The 20,983-nt window shown below is 37.0% G+C and overlaps 1 protein-coding gene across 2 annotated transcripts in view; it reads right to left on the bottom strand.

The window, feature by feature from the left end:
• Positions 1 to 20,983, bottom strand: part of NLK (nemo like kinase) — a 109,517-nt gene that overhangs the window by 29,866 nt on the left and 58,668 nt on the right. For both annotated transcript variants that reach the window (XM_019493447.2, XM_006276455.4), the window contains exons 2-3: positions 20,497 to 20,626; positions 16,377 to 16,432 (exon numbers count right to left, since the gene is read on the bottom strand). In XM_019493447.2, coding sequence (XP_019348992.1) covers positions 16,377 to 16,432; positions 20,497 to 20,626 — 186 coding nt within the window. The remainder of the gene's footprint in view (positions 1 to 16,376; positions 16,433 to 20,496; positions 20,627 to 20,983) is intronic.

Raw genomic sequence — 20,983 nt, 5'->3', positions numbered from 1 at the left:
TTTTTTTTCTTGTCTACCTTTGAGACCTCAAGCTAGGCACTTTGATTTCTGGACAAATAAAACTTTACAAAAGAGGCATAAATACAGTAGCATTCCTATATGCTGGGCACTAGCTCTGACAAGTCTATGAATTATGTTCCTTACAACTGGACTGCCAAGAGTGCTCAGTATTGAGCCTCTTTCTAAAGTTATTAAAGCCAACAGAAGTTTTACCTTTGGCTTCAATGGAAAGAAAATGAAGCTGAGGGTGACTGCTTTGAAAAATCCCACCTTCAACTTGAAAAACTACTATATTGTCAATGCAATACTTTCAGACAGTCTAAATCCCCTGCAACCTATCCACTCTGAATATGAAAGCAAATGCTGTACGTGAGGTAGATTCATAGGTAAATAGCTGTCTGAACCGTAAGCCAGTAACTTGGTAAGCAGACCGGTCCTAGCAAGAATTTCCACCCCTTCTTCTAACCACTTCCTATAGCTAATAGATCAGTGCAGGATAAATATCATGTATAATGACCTAGAGACCCTTTGGCCCCAACTTAATAAGTGCCCTTCCTCCATCCGTTCGCTCCATACACCTTATGTATTTAATTCCTTTCAAACATCAAATATTTTTGTCCTCTGTATGTAACGAGACTTTATAAACTCATCCAAAATGTTTAAGTGGTACTATGTTAAAAAACAGCCATTTTATAAAGTAACAACAATCACCCAATTTTCTAACAAAAAATTGTTCACAGCTATGCTCACAAGTCTAACCCAAAGTAGTTCAGCAACTTTGTAGCACAATCATTTTTCGTTCAGCAAACAAAGCTATTTCCCTTTTGCAAGAAGAATATTTATGCCAGCCCCTTTACATTTTGTTTTCCTTTCTGCCTGCAGCTTAGCTTAATAGTCTACATTTAACAATAAAATATTCCAAATTCCAGAAGCAACACTCTGCACTTTATGATGATAAGATTTCTATTTTGCTACACCACAAATCCTCCTAAATCTCAATCCCTAGCATAATGTCTCCCAGATGTCTCAACTAGTTGCCATGCCAACTAAAGCAGCTTAAATTAAATGAGGGCCTGAGATGGCACCTGCACCACTCCAGGTCTGTTGCGCATTAAATAAAGCTCTCTTGACAGGGGCTCAGAGGTGCCATTAGCTTGAACAGCCGCTATCTGATTATTGTCTCTGGATAATTTAATGAGGGTCTCTAAACAAGAGTGAAAGCAGGACTTGCTGGATGCTCCTGTCTTTTACAAATGTGGCAGCCTCTCAAACAGCTGGTGCCCAAGTGGGTCAATGCCTTTGCTCAGGAGCGTCCTCTTAATGTTAAGCTAAAATAAAAAGACCACATCTAAAAAATTATGGGATTTCAATATAGTATTTTAGACAGATATTTGCCTTTTCCTATTTAAAATGATTTATAAACCATGCTGGGCAGGAGGAGGTCACTGCAGCTATATTACACTGCTAAATTGAACATTACCACCAGATAAAAATTGCTACTGACAGCAGTAATTAGTTAAGTAGCTGTACAAAATTAGAACTACAAAATGTACCAATTTGCTTAAGAACAATTATCAAGGAAAATGCACAGCACAACAGAACTCACTCATCCACACCGTCTGGGAAACCCACCGAAATGGGTAAATTTTGCAAGCTGACAAGCAAACAAAAGCCAAGGATACTGCCTCAAATGAACAAGGTACATTTTCTGATGAACCACCTTAATTTTCATTTATATATAAACATATTTCCTAAGTTACGTTTTACAGTGTTTTAATAAGGAAAGAGGTGTCAGAAATACCACATTCCACAAATTGGGGAGAGCAGGGGGGGAGAACCAATATTTTGTGGCCAAGTTATAGGGTGGGCGGATCAGCAAAATTTGAACAAGCACAATCCTAAGGAAATAAAGACTGAAACAAAAGTGCTTGACTGCTATGTTACCATGAGAAACGGTTTCAACAGTCTGTGTGAATTTTCCAACCGTAATTTTCACATTATTCACATATTTCAGGATGCCCTTTGAAACAGAGACAGGAAGTTTCTCCTTCATCTACTTTAATAGATTGTACTCGTCTCTAAATTAGAATCATAGCATGCTCAGTCTGTGATGCCATCTCTTTTCTTTCCTGACACTTTCCAAATGTAACAGCCTGCTAACACACACACACACACACACACACACACACACACACACACACACACACACACACACACACCCCTCCCCCTATACAAACAATGAGAAAGCTGATTACTTCAGGAACAGCATGGGAACGATTAAAATAAAAAATCGTTAAACTAATTTTTCTATAAATCTTCAATTATGGTTAAAATATGCTAGCATTTTCTCTTAATCCATGACGTTATTCACATACATAAATATTTGCTGTGAAATCACCATCCGTTATGTAAAAGAATGATATTCACACTATATTCTGGTCAGCAAAAGTCAAAACCACTTGTCTCAGTAAAAACACACTGGTTCGAAAATTTGTCATTTAACTAGTGATATAATGAGTGAAAATCCATCCCCTGCAGGCATAGCAAAGGAAAAGATGACAAACTACATCTTACAGAATGCACTGATACATTACACTTCCTACTTCAAGATTATTTTCTAAATCCCTTCACTTATCTATTAGACTCATGATTAAGTGAATTTGATGTTCAAATGGGAAAATCTTCAAGTGACTGTGCCGCTTAGGACTTGTTGCAGTTCACAACTTTGATATATCATTGCATTTATGGACAGCTACAGTACAACCATTAAGTGCACCCATGTGCAAGGAAGTAAAGTAAACGACTTTAAATTAAAAAGAGTATTTTGATGGATGACAGCCTGACTGGCAAGCCCTTATTGACACCTTTTTTTTTTTTTTAAATCAATACTTTCAGAAATGTTTGAAATCAGGAAAATATTGCAGTACATTAGAAATATTCTAAAGCGTTCCTGCACAATGGCAACATTTTTAAAGACAGTGCAGTCAGTACAGTTAGTTCATCAGTACAGTAACAAGCCTGTAGTCGTGATTTAAAACAAGAGATTAAGAATAAAGAATAAAATAAAAATGGACCCCCTTGAAGAGGAAAATCTTAGTATGGTATCAGTCATCAGTGGTAAGAAGAGTGGACTGGTAGCAGATACTTAGAACAGGTTCTTCTTGTTCTATCACTCTTAATTGTCCAAGATTTTTATTTAAAAGGAAAAATCTAATCTTCTACAACACTGATACAAATATTCCTAAACTTATACAATTTTCTCGAGAAAAAATAGTATCCCACTGGGAGAAAACATAAACTAAGCCATAGTAAAAATAATAAAATAACAACCTACTTAGGTCTTTTAAGTTAAAGTGATATAGAATATATGTAATCTTGATCTAATAATCTATTTTTGAAAGTGACTTCAGTACTATGTAGCACTACTAACTCTGGTTTGGTGATCAATTCGTGATGTCAACAATATTCAGGTTGCAGAAGATGCTTGTGTCAACTAATATCACTGATCAATAAAGGTCAGCAGAAACCACTTCTATGGGAGGCAAACAAAGTTTACAAATGATTGAGGTTATGGTGTCCATCTACCCACCTTCAAATAATTCCTTAATTAGTAGGACACATCAGTACATACACAAGTACATTCTACAATCTAAAGCTTTAGTTCCAGGCAACATTTCCCAACAGTGGTTTCAGATGTTGGAACAAAAGTATTCTGGCTTACTTTTGAGTTTCAAAATAAAGCAAATATTCAATTGATAGCAAAAATCTCCCAAATTACAGAGTAGGAAAAGCAGAACAGGTTTGGTAGATCTGATCTTCCCCTGTTAATTTATTCTTGTATGATTGTCTCTCAAACCATAGTTAATTGTTTTGAAAATACCATTTCACCATTCATAAGAAACAAGACATATTTAAGCTGAAAATGTCACCCACTGGTGAATGTGGGTGGCAGCTCTCTCCAGTGCCTGATCACAAAGAATACGAGTTATTACAGCCCCCAGATACAGAGCCTTGGCTCCTGATCTGCTACAACTCCCTTGTATGCTGGCTAAGGGGCAGTCCTCATACAAGCAACAGAATTAAAAAGTGTCTAACAGAAGAAAAGAAAGAAGCAAGAGTAACAGTAAAAGAAGGAAGAGACAGAATTGAAAAGGCTGCTGTAGAAAAGGAAAAGAAACCCTTTCAAAGATATTGTGGAAGAATGGAAAGCCAGGGAGTATTCTAGCAGGCATGTGATAATATGATTATTTATCCTGCTTACTAGCTAAAGGAGCTGTAAAAAATATAAATGATGCCTAAATCCATGCAATACATCAGAAAATGCTGACCAGTCTTGGAGTTCTTAAAAAGAGCAACAAGAAGGTTTGTTGCACACCTCCTTCCTGCATCTTACCCAAAGTATTAAAATCAATTTAGGTTGTCACGTGTGATTGACAGAAGTTACAATATTATGAACCTTCAGCTGCTTTGGCATAAGCTTTAAATGGGGAAATCTTTGAAAAGAATGATTGGAGAATCCTGCAATTGTTATTGGTTACAAATAGGACGAAGAACATCCATCCTTCCTAGCTACAGAAGGTAATATTACAACCAATTAGAAAGCAGAAGTTATGATAGATTTATATTTAAAACACACACGCGCACAAATACACACACACATATAGGGTTGTTCAAATAATCCTTCAGTATTAGAAAAGTGCTATATAACTTCATATAGACATTACCTCTATTCTATCCTCTTGGATTATAATTTGACATGTCATCTTAACAAGATAGCATTTGGACTCTTAAGACCAGTAGGATAACTGTGGGGGGGGGGGTAAGGGTGTAGGGGGGCGGCAAGAGGTGCCAGAACTGCCCCCCTACCCCTGCTGAGTTCACACCCGAGCAGCAGACCTGTGCTGGGAACTCCAAAACTGTCTCTGCTGCTTCTGCTTTAAGAGCCAAAAGCCAGGGCTGGCAGAGCGCACAGTGGTGACAGTGGCGGCAGCCAGGGACCATTTAGGAGTTCCCGACATGGGTGCCCAAACTCTCAGACTCAAGCACACCCCCCATCTCAGAACCCGCATGGTCTTCCCATCACTCTCCCCAGCGGTCTCAAAACTGAACCCCCTCTCTCAGACCTAGGTGCCTCCCTCCCCTAACCCCGGGTGTCACCTCTGCTTGTTATGCCACTGCCTAAGATTAAATATTTAATTTTGTTATTTTTAAATTTACTCCATAGAACAAATCCCCTACTTTCCATGAGGTTGTATATTTTATTCCTTGATTTCTAGTTCTAGCAATATTCCGTATTAGCACAAGAATTTTATATTATTTTTATCTATATGCGTTGTTTCGGTTTTATTCCTGCGACATGCCAGGCAACATTCTTCTAAGCTTTTAAAATAAAGTAACACAAAATGAAGTTATTGTCAATATGCACCCATGTTCACAAGAATTAAAAGATGTGACAAAATGCATTTTTTGGCAGGCCTAGCAAGAAAACTGACTGGCACCTACGCATAGTTGTAAATGACACATTTTATAAATGGGTAATAGGCCACCTTAACAACTGGCTATGACTTGAGGCATATATCACACGACCAAAATCAATGCTGAGAATCAGGGGTTCAATTCATGCCAACAGCTTTTTGTATACTGCTTCTATGCCTATGGTGATGGGAGTATGCCAGCAACTCCAGCTCAGAGGTGGATTAGCTTTGAAAATCCAAAAATAGCTTCTATATCCGCGTAAAACAAATTGTTAGTGCGGGTGAACCAGGATTAGTGTTCTGCTGGGGGTTGGGACTGTGGAAAGTAGAGCAATGTAACAAAGTCTGCTTTCCAAAGCTGGAACTTCATGCAAAAAACACCTGCAGATCTTGGCAAAGGTACTTCAAAAGCCCTGCCAAGTTTCCCAGTCAATAGCTTTGAAAGGTATGCAAGGCATACAGGTAAATTTAGCAAGGAAGCCCAAGCATCATTTCTCAGAAATCTGCGCTGGAAGGAACTGTTGAGCAAACACAAGAACAAGATATAATTTGCTATCCCTGTAGACATGTTACAACAAGGAAAGGAACACAGTAATATTAGGAAAGTATTTTCTGTGCTAGTATGTCTATAAAAATACAGATTGGTACATCTCTCAGACTTTCCCTAATGATGTCTTCATATTTGACTCTAAGTAAAATGATGCTGTTATAATCACGTAAGAAAACAAATTTCCTAACAGAATTTAAAATGCAAAAACCTCTTTGTTACTCATTTAGTTCATTCTGAATTTCCAACTCATTCTCAACATTTGTAAAAACTTCACAGCTTAGCTAAGAACTTGCAAAACTGCATTTTACTGATCCACACTGGGCACGTCTACATGTGACACTGTCGCTGTAGCAACGCAAAACAGCAACATAGCATCAATGGGCAAAACCCACAATGCCACAGCTATGTCGCCATAGCAATGCACTCCCTCATTACAGCATGCTGCTACGACGATGTAACAGCTAACAAGAACTGTGCGCAACCAGTATGGTGCAGTATGGGCTGTTACTGCGTCGTCATTTAGTACTTCCAAAAGGTACCAAAAGGAAGTACTAAACAATGACACAGTAACAATGACGCCCTATTATTATTACATGACTTCACTTCTGAGTCACATTTTACCTAAAGTACTGTTGGGAAATCTCATTACTCTGTGTGTACACACACCCCTGTATATGTGTGTGTGTGTGTGTGTGTGTGTGTGTGTGCGCGCGCGAGCGTACACACGCATATATGTGTGTGTGTGTATATATACATATATACACACACACATATATACATATATACACACACACACACACACACACGCATGCAATACACACACACAATAAAATATCAGTACCATGAAATATTAGACTGGAAAAGTATAGTTTCAATTAAAGTACATATGAGGCACATCATCCTTACTGTTTTATATGTTTACTTACTAATTTGCAAGTTTTAATCATTCAAAAATGGTACTCTTAGTCATTAACATAAATTAACAGTTTGAGCATATCTCATGGTTTAAAAAAAACAACAAATCAATATACCTCCACCAAAAAAAAAACAAAGTCATCAAAATGATCACCTTAGTAACAAGATGTCTCTCTGGCCAACTCCTGAAACAAAACTACTCTTACTTTTCCCACACCCAACCTTATGACTTAAGTTATTTCAATTCAGATTAAAATAGTAAATAAATTAACAGTTATTCATACCTTTAATTATTTCAGGCAAGTCAGAGTGTAAATATCTATTTTTAAACTAGACGTGCTCTATTTCACTATAATTATATTACTGAATTTTATCTTAAATGGAAATATAGTTATACTGAAATAGACACTCAGTTCAAAATAAGCATCCACACAGATTTACCATAAAATAATTAAAAAGGAATCTATTACAACTCACACATTTTATCTCTAATTCTGTATAGGCATCCTCTTAAGTTTTCAGAAGGGAGAGACTAACACACACTGAATATTTTAAGTCAAACTTACTACCTGGGCATTTATTCACTCCTACAGAGTGAAGGTTTGAAGCAGGTTCTCTGGTTTTAAATTCACTTCCCAGATGAAGCTGAGAATGATTATCCAAATGCAAAATATTTGCTTGAATTGCCTTAGCCAACACATCTTCCCAGAAAAGCTTCTGTGCTCTGCATCCTACATTTCCTTGGCAAGTGGAATATAGCATGCAGCTAGCAACACACTACATGGCACCTGCACATTAAACTTCACAGTCAAGAAACCGTGTTCATCCGCAAGATGTACTGCTACTGCACATAGCAATATTTACCCAATTTGTTCTAAAATCTGCTTCTCCCCCCACCCATTTTAAAAAAAAAAATCAATCTCTCTCTCTCTTACTGAGGCTAAAGCTGAAAAATTGATTATCAGTTCTTTTTTTTTTTTTTTTTTTTAATGGTGACCTGCAAAGATAATTAACTGAATTATCTTTTAACTGTACAAAAGCAGACTCAAAGCTGAATGCTGGAAGAATTAGGAGGGTATTTCTATATTTTTCTTTCTTTTTTTTTTTTTTTTAAATTTCAGCAATACTTCAGAAAGCCAGGTCTTATCATCCTTGCTTTTGCTAGAGGTCTTTCTTGGGGGAAAAGGGTCACAACACCCACTGACTAACTGACAATTAAGCAGCTGTCAGTATGAAACACTTCTGTTGTTGGTTCAAATCAGTTTATTAGCAGTAACCAAATGGTTACCATCTGAAATGGTGACCCAGGGGAAAGGAGATGTTATTACAAAGTTCCACTGCTTGCTGGTATTTCTGAACTTGTGACAGTTTTATCCTTTCCCCCTATTTATGTAGAAATGCAGGTCTTTCCTCCCCAGATTTCTACTGCATGAACAACAGCTACTATATCTCTTCATTTACTTAAACAAATTGTTAGACCCGAACAACTTCAGTCAAGTCCAGTTTAGAATGAAAGAAGCAGTAAAAGACAAAAAAAAAGAGTCAGCATGGGCTTTAAAAAATTAATACATAAATTCTTTTAAACAATTCACACGCCCTAGGTTTACAATTGTTATAATGATGTGCATCAGGAAATTTATTCTGAGAACAAAGGGGTTAAAAAAAGAAAAAAAAGAACTTTCTAAGCACCCCATCTCCAAAAAAGTTAACTCATTAGTCAACTGGATTTTGTTAAAGAACCACCATTCAAAACATCAGTTTGTATGTGTATTAAATCAACTAAAAACTAAAGTCAGAATTATATTTTTAAGAAGAAATATGAACAGTCACATGGAATGTAACGTGTTTTAATTAAGTATGCCACTTACTGCCTGTGTAGCACCATCACTTCAGTGGAAAGGAGTGAAAGCATCACAAGACAGGTTTCAGACAAATGATTCAATACAAATTTCAAGAAACTGAAATTAGAGCAGCGCGTGAAACATACTTGTCAAAATGTCCTTAAAATCAATTATATTTAACTATGAAAAATAAATGCCTGTTCTTTTACATATGTAATTTAGTAACATCTATATATAAAATATGCTTATCCAATTTAAACAGCCTTGATAGTATAGTCCCACAGAGAAAGGAATCCTTAACCTAGATCTGATTTATAACTCATATGACTTGTAATAAAATGAGGGCATTTAACTAGTGCAGATAACTGAAATCCAATTTATGAAGCTTATTTGTCTCAGAGGCTGCTGTCCACATGAAAGAAATAGCCAAGCACAATAATGGGAGCACTATCTATTGTTCATATGAAAGAGCCAGCAGTAAGTATATCCTATATTTTCAACCAATAACTTGGCATGACTATCAATCAGAAAAAAAGCTGAATGCACTTTGATCAGAATCGCTGACCTTGAAAAATGTTCATGTTTTTCTGCAGCAATCAATATAGTAAGATACAAAAAGAAGAAATATTCCCAAGCAAAGCAAAGTTCGCTTAAATATATAAACCCGACAATTTTCAGCTGCTTTAAAAGAAAAAGCCAGCAAAAAACTGCTCAGAAATAGAATAATTGGGGCGCGTCTACCAGTGAAAGCAGCCTTCCAAAACCCAGCAGAATCATAGAAAATGAGGGTTAGAAGGGACCTTAAGACGTCTTCTAACCTCTCTGCTCAAAGCAGGGCCAGCCCCAACTAGATCATCCCAGCCAAGGCTTTAGTTACCTGGGTCTTAAAAACCTCCAAGGATGGAGATGCCACCACCTCTCTGGGCAGCACATTCTAGTGCCTGACTATATAAAAACCATGGCTAAGAAGGTTTTTTCTAATATCCAAACTAAACTTCCCTTGCTGGAACTTGAGACCATTCCTTCTTGTTCTGTCAACTTCCACCAATGAGACCAGTCCAGCTCCATCCTCTTTGCCACCCCCCAGCAGGGAGTTGAAGGCTGCTATTAAATCCCCTCTCAGTCGTCTCTTCTGCAGATTAAATAAACCCAGATCCCTCAGCCTCTCCTCACAAGTCATACTCCCCAACCCTCTAACCTTTTTTGTTGCCCTTTGCTAGACTCTCTCCAATTTGTCTACATCCTTTCCACAGTGGGGGGCCCAAAACTGGACACAGTACTCCAGATGTAGCCTCACCAGTGCTGAATAGAGGGGAATAATTACTTGCCTGGATCTGCTGATACACTCCTACTAATGCAGCAGGATGCTGCTAGTCTTCTTCACAAATTGGGCACACAAAACAGATATAACTAAACTCCAAACAGCTCAACTGAAGGCTCGTACCTAATACAACAGAGTTCCCGCTGGATAAAAAGAATATGTGATGACCAATGGCAGGATGCTGATTACAGCAGTTTCAGCTTGACCACACCTATGCATGCAGGGTCATATTGCAGAAAGTGATTAGTCTACCTGATTTTAAACACTCAAGGGATTACATGATATTGCAAAGAAACTAAGTTTTGTATAAATATTAGAAACGCAGATCTCCCCAAATACAAGATATATTTGCTTCTATACATGACATGCACTTAAACTTCTGGAAGGTGTTGGCAGCAGTATTACGGATGTAAGCTAACTGTAGACATTGTACTATCATGCACTCTCCTAGCTGCCAACAGAATCTGGTTGTGTACTTTGTCTCAGTTCATCTGATAATTTACAACAAAATGATGCAGATAAGACTGGAAATAGAACAAGATTAAAGCTATAAAAAACAAACCAAAAAAACCCCAACCAGCAGCATGATTATCAGACATATGCTTGAACATGCTAAGTTATAGGTGTCTCAATAGATTCTGCTTTTGGTTTTATCTTCAAAGTTTGCTTTTTTCCCCCAAAAAGATAAACAACACAGGAGAGCAGAGTCTGAAGATGCCACCCAGGAAGGAAGTGTAGCCTCTAGTCAACTGAGAAGACTCTCAGGCTACTGCTAGGGTCCTGATCGGGCTGTACTCAATGTTACTTCTTTACAAGGACTCAATCTACCTTAAAACAGACCTTCATTTGAAATGGTGCAAGAAGCCACCAAAACCTCACCTCACAAAATACATTTCAGCCATGCAACATATTAAAACCATTAAGAAGCTATACTATTCACGATTTCTCTATGACAGCTTTGTTAACAATTTGGATGTATTTGGTTCCTCCTTTGATATGAAATTGCCAATTAATTGTAGGTCTAGTTCTAATTTTTATATAAATGTAAAGTACAAGCCTTAAATAAATTAAATTGTTTACACTTTAACTCCTATAGAAGGTCTTTTAAAAATAAAGATCTAATGCTTTCAGGCAATACATCCAGCCTTTGAATATGTGCAAGCCAAATATTATATCTCCCAGAATTGGAAAGTCTTTGGAACAAAGATCGGGGGGGGGGAGGTGTCAAACTGAAAATAGCTCTGGTAAAATAAACGAGACTGCTATGTAATTTGAGGAATAACTGAATGTCGGCTGTGATGTGAATTTATAGCTTGTTCAGTTGGACATTATAACAGCAGGACTGATGGGAAAATACACTTGTTTGGTTGGTGCAGCTAAAGCACTGTTAGCGTTCTGTAGTCTTTTCCAAATATTTAAGGTATTCAAAAAAAATAACTGCTGGCACTTCTGCTTTTGATTCTTATATCTCAAATCGTTATATGTTAATTAATAGGAACACTGTAATTTTATGTCTGCTGATGATCTATTTATTGCAATCAAATGAGAATTGCTATGATGGCAATTAAGACTCTAAAACACATTATCACAAGCGTCTTGCCCAAGAGTACATTCCAAACTGGTAACAAAGCCAGGAATAGAACCCAAATTCTCTTTATAATGTGTCTTTTGCATCTCATCCACTGACCTTGACATCTCCCAATCAGCATACAGGTGTAATTTTAATAAAGTAAATGGACTTTGATTCATACCCAAGCTTAAACTCTCAAATAATTAGAAGTTGTAGTCAGGGTATGAGGAGAGGGAAAAAAAAGGAAGGAGAGGCAAATTAAGTCCTTCACAATCACTGTTGAATACTGTGCCACTACTGGTTGACAAATTAGATTCAATGGTGTGAAAACACAAAAGCAAGAAGATGCTATGGTCTCCATGGAATTTGTTATTACTTCCATGCAGCTGACTTTTTCCTCAGCTACAGAGCCCTACAGGCACATACACTGATACACTGAATAAAATACAGAAATTCTCTTTTCTTCATCACCTGCCTTAGGCAGACATTTGTCTAAATATTTCCCTTCCAAAAATATACATAATCTATAAAACCAACATAAAAATAGCATTTTGCAAGAAATACACTTTCTACTCCTATATAAGGGTCAAATCCAACCCGCTAACAATGCTGCAGCTGGGTTGGGAGCTTCAGTTAATGCCACATGTGGCCCATCTCATGACAGTTTGGCACGAGACTCCTGTTTTGCATGAAAAGCAGACCCTTGCTCCTACCATTTGTTAACTGGGGCTTAAGGAACTGAAGAGGCAGATCTTTGTGGCAGGTCTGTTCCCTGATGTGGGGTCCATCTGTTAGTCCAAGAATAGGTTTAATTTTCCCTTTTCTCCTCACTGCTCTTGGGGATCCAGGAGATGCAACTAGGCTTTCTCCCCTCTTCTCACCTACCGCATTCCTTTGCCACTTGGCTCCCTGCAGCAAAATAATCCTTCTTTACACAATGGGAAAGCTACTGCAACTTCTCAGTGTATCTGAGATTTATAGTAGCGCTGGCTGGAAAAAAAAAAGGGGGGGAGAATCACACATTTCTGGGAAATCCCACAGCTACCATTTCGGTGGCAATTCCCCATATTCTTCCACTCCCCTGCTCCCAAGAATTTAAAAACGCTCCAACCAGTTCTATCCACAAATGGCAGGGACTGTGTACTGTCATCTCCCTATTCCCCCTCCCATCCCACCACTATTATTTGTCAGGGAAATCAGTCATTCAGGATTTCCACGTGTTAAGCCATAAGGGAATGAGCAGGGATACTATTATACAGGAAAGTGTTAATGAGTGTCATGAACCAGTTGTTTGATCCAGGGACAACTGCAGAGATGCTGGAAGCTGTGACTGCTGAACAAATGGCAGTGGCTCAATGTGCCTGTCATTTTTCTACCTTTTGGGCTTCCTGATTTTCCCCAAAATGAATTAAAGGTTCTGGCTACTGAAGGCCTGAACGTTCCTTGGAGTTTTGGAATTGATCTGATGTGGCATTCAAAAGTATATTGCATTACTTCCTAGCATTTCTGTGTTTTGTGAATAGGGTAAAGCAACGCCAAAGAGATTTCAGAATTCCAGTGCAACACGGGACATTAATTTTTAAGTTTGTACTTAGTTAGAAGGATCTCTTTGCAGCTCTGGAGGGAGACCACCACTGTGGCTTTTCAGCGAATGTCAACAGGTTTGTCTCTGCCTCCAGAAGCAGCTGAAAGACCACGCTTAAAATCTGGGGAACAACAAGAATTTCTGCTGGATTAACACCTGTAAAAATACACAGACACAGAATAAAAAGCAAGCATACATAAAATCTTTTGGGAAATATTTGGGGGGAAAAAAGAGGTTGCCTCTGCAGCATCTTTCTACTGGCAAGGAGGAAACTAAAGACAATACCAAACTGTATTAAAAAAATTAACATCCCCTTCCATTATGCTTTCAGCAAATGCCGAGGTAAAGTAACAACACAATTAGATTTATACTGGATTGTGCACCTTTAAAAGCAAGCAATGGATGAAAATGTTATTATGTCAAGAAGAAAGGGCCAGCTCGGATATAAATTTTCAAGCTTTTGAGGATGCAGAGCAATGGGGAAAACTGCATACAATGGTATATAAAAACCATGGCACACAAAGCTATTTGTAGTTATATTTGTTACCAGAGAATGTATAAAGCATACACCTATATATTTAAAAATCTAAAGATATTCCCCACCAAAACACAATTAAAAATTTTTCATACTAACTTTAAGAACAAAAGTTTAACATGGTCTTCCTATGCTTTGCACATGTTAAGAGAATTTATTTAAGTTTCCTTGCATTCCTATCACTGAGTTCAAATTTTAAAAGTGTAGCAAGATCAAAAGAACTCAGAGCATACAATTCTGGAGAAATAACCACACAGGAACGTGGTGGTCTTTATACAACTATAACAACTGGAATTTAACAAGATTTTAGCTAAGCTTTATTTATCCAAGGATCAATAGAGTCCTTCAGTGAACAGAGGGAATGAAAAGGCAACAAGAATAGTTAGAAAATTTACCAAGTTCTCCTTATACACACAGCTATTAATAAAATCCAGCCATAGAGCTGTGCTCTGTTTTTTCACTATATAAAAATAAAGATGGTTTCAGTAGGATGTTAAATGGGACCTCCAAGGCAAGTAGAGATTCCTTCAGAGTGCTCAGAACAGAAAAGCTTTTGATTAAAGACTCTGTTAATATAGCTTGCACATAAGAATGATTTGTTGCATTAAAGCTCAACAAGTATAATATTTGACTACTGATATACACCCAGTCTCTTAGGTTGCACATAAACATTTAACAAACTGGGATTTACTAAAGAATTTGTTTAACTCAACAAATTCCAGCCTATGCTTTCTTTACTATAAATTCAAAGAATAAAACTTAGAACAGTACCTATTTGCGGTACACAGAAGGCTGAACTTGGATCCTGATCTGTTGAGAAGAAATTTGTTTCCTCTCTCTCTTTTACACATTTAAATAAAATTATAAAGGCTTTATCCCGATATCTGTCATGATACTGTTCTTTAAGACGTGTTTAAATGAACAACGTTAAGTAAAACTATTTGGATAATCCTAAACTACAAGCACCATGAAAAAAACAAATGGGAAAAAGACATCCATTCCAGCATGGAAAAATCCCAAATATATATCCTTCTTTAGCTTAGTACCCTTAAGGAACCTCTACTTCATAGCAGATACTGCTTCCTTAATAGGACAGTAGATTTATGTTTTATAGTACCTTCACATTATCAAGTGATCATCTTTAAAATACCCCTTTCCTTTAAGTACACCCAAAGAAATGATTTACTCATTTTCTTAAAAAGTCTCAATTTTTTTGCAGTTTACTTTAGATTCCTTTCTGTGGCTGATGTTTAATGAATAACTTTCCAATACAAAATACAGCTGTAACTAAATAACCTCATTTTATGTTTATTTGGTTCATTTATCTACTAAGATATCACTATCCTGAAGATCCAAAAATATATTTGACACAAACTCATTTTTAGGATGTTTAAAAGGACACTAAAAATAGTAACAGAATAGTGAGATTAGTTTAAGCCGTCTTTATTAGGATCTCCTGACCTACAAGCTGGTAAAGTCTCTGCTAAAAAGAAAGAAAACTATTGTTTTAAATCAGTATCTTTGGTTCTGACACTAGAATCAAAACATGCCGATGTACTTTTTGTATTATCAGTGTGAGGACTTAATATTGTGATGACATTACAGAAAGATTTTAGATACAAAGTGCTAAAAAAAAATCTGTAGCTATTTCATATAATTCATTTTGCTATTAAAGCAAGTAAGAGCTCAAACCACAGCAAGCATAAAAAGAATGCAAATTCTATGCTGCCAAAGAACAAAATGAAAATAATCATACATAGAAGGAAACGGATACATTTGTTCATAAATATGTCACTTGACTGAAATGAATCAAAATTATGATAAAAAAACAATGATCTGAGAAATAACCTCATATTAGGCTCTCTGTTAAAGCACTCATTTCTTGTGAATGTTATCCATGAGACTCTGCGTGCTTCTTTCTATTAAAAAAACTAAGTTCGGGCAGAGGCACATCAAGTGGTTTCAGCCCCTTAAGCTGCAGGAACAGTTACCAATCTCACACCTCTTAAAATCAGCACCTGGGGCTCTAGTCATCCACTGCTAGTTTTACTGTTGAGTTCAGCCGACATCCATTTTCTAGCTGGAGCCAGAGGCAGAATTAGAGATGCCACACCCCACCAATTGTCCACAAGTATCCTGGAATTTCTTGTTTTCTGGTGTATGCCATAATCACATAACACTGGACAGTAGGCAGTTTAGGAGTGGTTTCAGAGTGATACCTAATTAACGCTGCTTAATACAAAATTCTTGGATATAGTTGTTCAGGGCAATATTTTGGGGGAAAGAAACTGGTGTCTGCTGATGCACAGTACAACAATCTGAACCTACTGGAACTAGTGCATTCAAAGCTCCATACTCAATTCTTAACCTGTACATCTACACAATAACATTAACAAACTTCTCAGGCATGAATAACCCCACTAATGTCAAAAGATGTATGTATTCACAAAGAGATATAGTGATCGGTTCGAAGTCTTTTCAGTTCCCCTCAAAGAGGGCAAATATTAAAACCAAATGCTTGTATTTTACAAGCTAAAAAAGGAAGCATACCTCAACTAAGATTGCTTATTTTATGTTTAGGATACATTTCTTCAAAGTAGTCTATGTGCGGAGGCTGGAGTATGTCGAGGGCAGAGAGTACCTAAGAAACAATGGACAAGACAATTTTACTGGATAGCAAAACAAGCAAATTATTATGCAGACAGGTTCAGGTTATAGTTTATCCCTTTCTTTATCATTTAATGGTATCTGGTGCCCTTTCAATGGAGGAGTTTACAAAACAGAACAAAGTTTTTAACTGTTGGATTAATTTGCAGTGCCAGAAAACATTCACATAGCCCCCTGTAATTTATATCCACCTTCTAGACATAGAAGGCTGCTACCCTGGAATAGAAGTGGATAGACAAAACCCAACCCAGCATTACTTATCTTGGCAGTACTCTTAACCCCAACATTTTCAGAGGTAATTCTCTCCTAGACTGTATGAACTTACCCCAGTTGAGGGGATTGGATTGTCTGTCCACTACATTTTTCTTTTCCTTTTTTTTTTTTTTACACCGATTTAAACATTTAATTTGTCCATAACCTTTATCTTTTGTTGTTTAACTTTGATTGGTCCCATAACATAGTACTGTTTGCATGTGGTGTAGTTGGCTTGTTACCACTTTAAAATACCTCCGCAGAAGACCTCTATCAGCTAATTGTTTAATTGTACATGTAAAATTCATTTAATGGGTACACTTTAGCCTTACTCTGCTTGACAACCCAAGATCAGACTGACTTTTCAATCTGGATAAAATCTCTATAAAAAGAGAAACAACAACAGCTGGCTTTTAAATGTTAATTAAGTTGACATCACTGCACGTTACATTGCATGGCAATGTGACAAGTGTCAAATGTAACCTGTCGACACAAAAAACACTAGACAAAATTTTGCCCTGAATGCTAGGCAACCTCCACTGACTTCAGCAAGGCTGTACAGGGGGTCAGCCAGTGTGGAAGTTGGCTTGCACTGCGTTTCACCCAACAGAAGGGTCTTTTTTCAAATGTTCACTTTTCATCTCCTATCACTCAAAAGGCAAGGCAAAATGACTACAAGGAAAATCACAAAACATCCTCCCCTTCTATATTTCATAAGGTAATAAATATTTATAAAACAAGCAACTACAGTCAAGATCAGGGATCAAGAAGTGTATTTGTGTAAAATAAACATTATACACATTGATGTGTACTTTCCTCATAAAGAAACAGTTTAGAAGTTAGATGCTAAACAAACTCTCTGCAATATCCTGCATCTGAACAACATCCTGCCTGCAGTGACAAACACTTCTGGAGCAACAGCATCAAGTATGAAAAAGAACGGTACATCTCAAACCTTCAACAACCACACACAGTCCAAAATAAAGAGAACTTTAAAAGACAGGATAATGTTTCCTACTATATGAGTTCTTCTCCCAGACTGGCATGTGTGTGTTAAAATCTGGTTGTGTAGGTGTTACTTTTTTAAACGTAGCAATTCTGTTCCTAGACTAAAGTCCCTATCTGAATAATCCTCTATTATGAAAGAAGCTTAATTCAGTGGTAGTTGCATGTGTGTTACTAGAGTTAAATGGCAATTAGGCTTCATTTGCTATAACCGGTCACACAAATCATACCCTGAATAAGCATAGCAAAGCCTTAAAATAGGAGCAAACAAGAATTTCAGCCAGTCACTTTCCAGGAAACATGTATGCAATTCTTTCAAACAACTAAATCCTTAATAGTAGACTGCAAAGCAAAAGCATACAGACCTGCTTTGCCTCTATGATTCAGGAAGACTGTCAAAAATACTGTTTATTCTGCTTTTCTATGCGAGGTCTTCACTCCCTCTCTTTGCCGCAGAACCTTCTTGGAAAAGCTGAAGTTATGTCACATAAGCTGCAATTTGAATTGTGCCTTTCCTTCCCCATGAGAATAGCCTAAAGGACGTAAGTCCTAGACAGTTTAAAAACAGTATCCAGTCATCCTTTAGGTAGAAATTCATTTCAGATCACCATCACGTGCAGCGTTTTATTGCATCTTTCAAAGATCAGGTCAAGGTCTTTCAGCAAAGAGAGGAAAGTTAGGGCATGGCATGCAGGGATCAGTATTCTGAAAATGAGTGTCTTCACTCCAGATCCTGAATTTACAATTAGGCACCTGAATAAATAGTTACAAGTTTCAAAAGTATCAAACACTCAGTTGCTTTCAAAGGTAAATGTGTTATAGAGACAAAAATCCAGCCACTTTTCCCAGGTGCCACACTCCTAATATGAAAGCTTAAGATTTTAAAGCAAAAAACTTGGGCTGTGTTTCAATTGTAAAATACAATAAGAAAATCTTTTGAAGATATATTAAGCCTGCTTGATAAATACAGTAATGGGCAAACATAATTTATTTGGTTCTTTCCTGCCAGTTATCTTCAACTCCACCCCTAACATTTGACTTCTTTTCCATAAAGGCAATTATAGCTGGTTGTTCACCTTCTGGACCAAGAGTACACTTAAGTGTTGCATGTACTGCATGAGTTGGGGAAAACAGCAGCAGAGAATACAGTAAAATACATTATCAGGCTCCAGTTCAGATCGCTTACAAGAACAGTTTATAATTTCTTCCTGCCTAATAAAAGTTATCCCATAATAAAGTCCTTGCAGAGCACTAGATTAACATACCACCTCAGTGACAATCTTGAATAAAAGGCACACTAAGGGGACTTTTCTCTTGGAATCAAGTTCTACATTGCATTTTTATCATGGGGGTGGGGGTGGGAATTCGCTTCTGTTACCAACTTTATGTGCACAAACAATGTGTCCTGTATGAACTTCAGAAAAGCAGGCAATCACCAGAACTCTCCTATGAATCGGTGTTAAGGCATCAGAAAAAGTTTGCAAGTGTTTGCTTGTAAACTGTGCCTATACTACCTTGGAGCACTGTTTTGTAGGAGGTTCAGTCGTGATTTGCGGGTCACTTCTGGAAAGTTGCAGCTGCTGAAGTACTTTAATAAGCTGCTGTCTGGCTTATTTCCTAAGATCTGTTTGATTTTTCTCTTCCCCCCCCCCCCAGTTTTAGATTGCCTTTTTGCTCTGATTAAGGCCTGAACAAAGCAAAGAAACACAACACAGAACAGGCATCTACGGCAGAACAGAAACCATGAATACAACCTGGACTGCTCCCACTTGTATACAGAGTGGTCAACTTGAATTCAGAGAGCCTCTTTACCCACTCCAAAGTCATGTTCCTACTGCATGAACCAAGAAACTAACTACTCATTCTCATACAAACAGCTTTTAAGCCATTTTCCCAACAGATTCCTCCATTTATGCTTCTACATAATTCATAGACATACTTCAATAGAATCTATAAGTATGTCACAGAAAGACTGTATAGAGAGAGATTTTGTTTTGTTTTTGTTTTTTTTTAATTTCACCAGATTACTGCAACTGGTACTGAGCTTTATGTTAATGCTATCCTTTACCATGCTGGATTGGAAGAGGACTGGACAAATCAAATTAATTGGAATTAAATAAACTAAGAGAAGAGACATTGCTTGCCAAACAAATCCATGGATTCCCTAAAACTCATCTTGCATCTAGGAAAAAAAAAAAGATTTAAGGCTTCCTTGGATCTGCATGACTTTTCCTCCACACTCACAAAGGATGATGCTTTCAATTTTTTAAAACAATTGAATATTGTTCTCAGAAATGAAAACATGCAGAGATAGTAGAATCAGAACCAGACAGCACTCAAAACATAACTCCAATGTTGCATCACCACATACTAGAAATAAGACCCTTAATTTCATAAAATCTGTGTAAATAACTATAAGTACAATATTCACTTAGGACAGAAAAGCAAAAAAAAAATGTCAGCAAATCAGTACTACAACCACTGATCTGAATTCGGCATTTGACCACAAACAATAAAATAATTTTTAGAACCTGAAGCCTTCAGATGAAGACATGGAAATAAAAGAATAGGGAGCAGAGGGACAGGACAGATGACAATGAAATAAAGGAAATTTAGGCTGAAATTTCACCATATTTCTCAGTTCAGATCACAAGGGGCGACTGGGGGCAAGTTATCAATAGATTCCAAAGCCAAGCATTTAAGCTGATGGGCTCAGTCTTCAAAATCTTGTCATCACCAACACTAGCATACAGGCATTTCACTAATTTAAGCTTTACTTACATTGTCATGCTTAAAAAAACACAACATCTTCAATTCCCGGAAGACCCTTTTGCAAGAGACCAGATTTTGGAAGACGTTGGGCATCTTTTTGAGTGCAACTCTCTTTCCATCTCGCGGATCTGTTACTGACCTAGAGAATAATAATAATAAATATATATATATGTATATAGCTCGCTCTCTCTCTCAAGTAATATTTTAGTCAACTTTTCTAAAAAAGAAAAAATATTTAAAGGTTTTACTGCTTTTCAACTTGGAAGATAAATCAAGGCATTTATAGAAAGAATAATGTAAGCAAGGTTATATACTTAAATAGTACAATTTAAGGTTATGGTACTATATTCTCTATATTAATAAATACCAATAACTCTTGGTCAGAAAATATACATCTATACAAATTCAACTATTCTTGGCTTCTAGGTGGTTGCACACATTTCATGCATTTTACATATACCATGGTTCAAAGATCAATAACTGGAATTGTAACTTG

The sequence above is a fragment of the Alligator mississippiensis genome, chromosome 14, assembly GCF_030867095.1.
Source record: "Alligator mississippiensis isolate rAllMis1 chromosome 14, rAllMis1, whole genome shotgun sequence".
Lineage (NCBI taxonomy): Eukaryota > Metazoa > Chordata > Crocodylia > Alligatoridae > Alligator > Alligator mississippiensis.
This window is presented reverse-complemented; position numbering and strand designations above follow the sequence as displayed.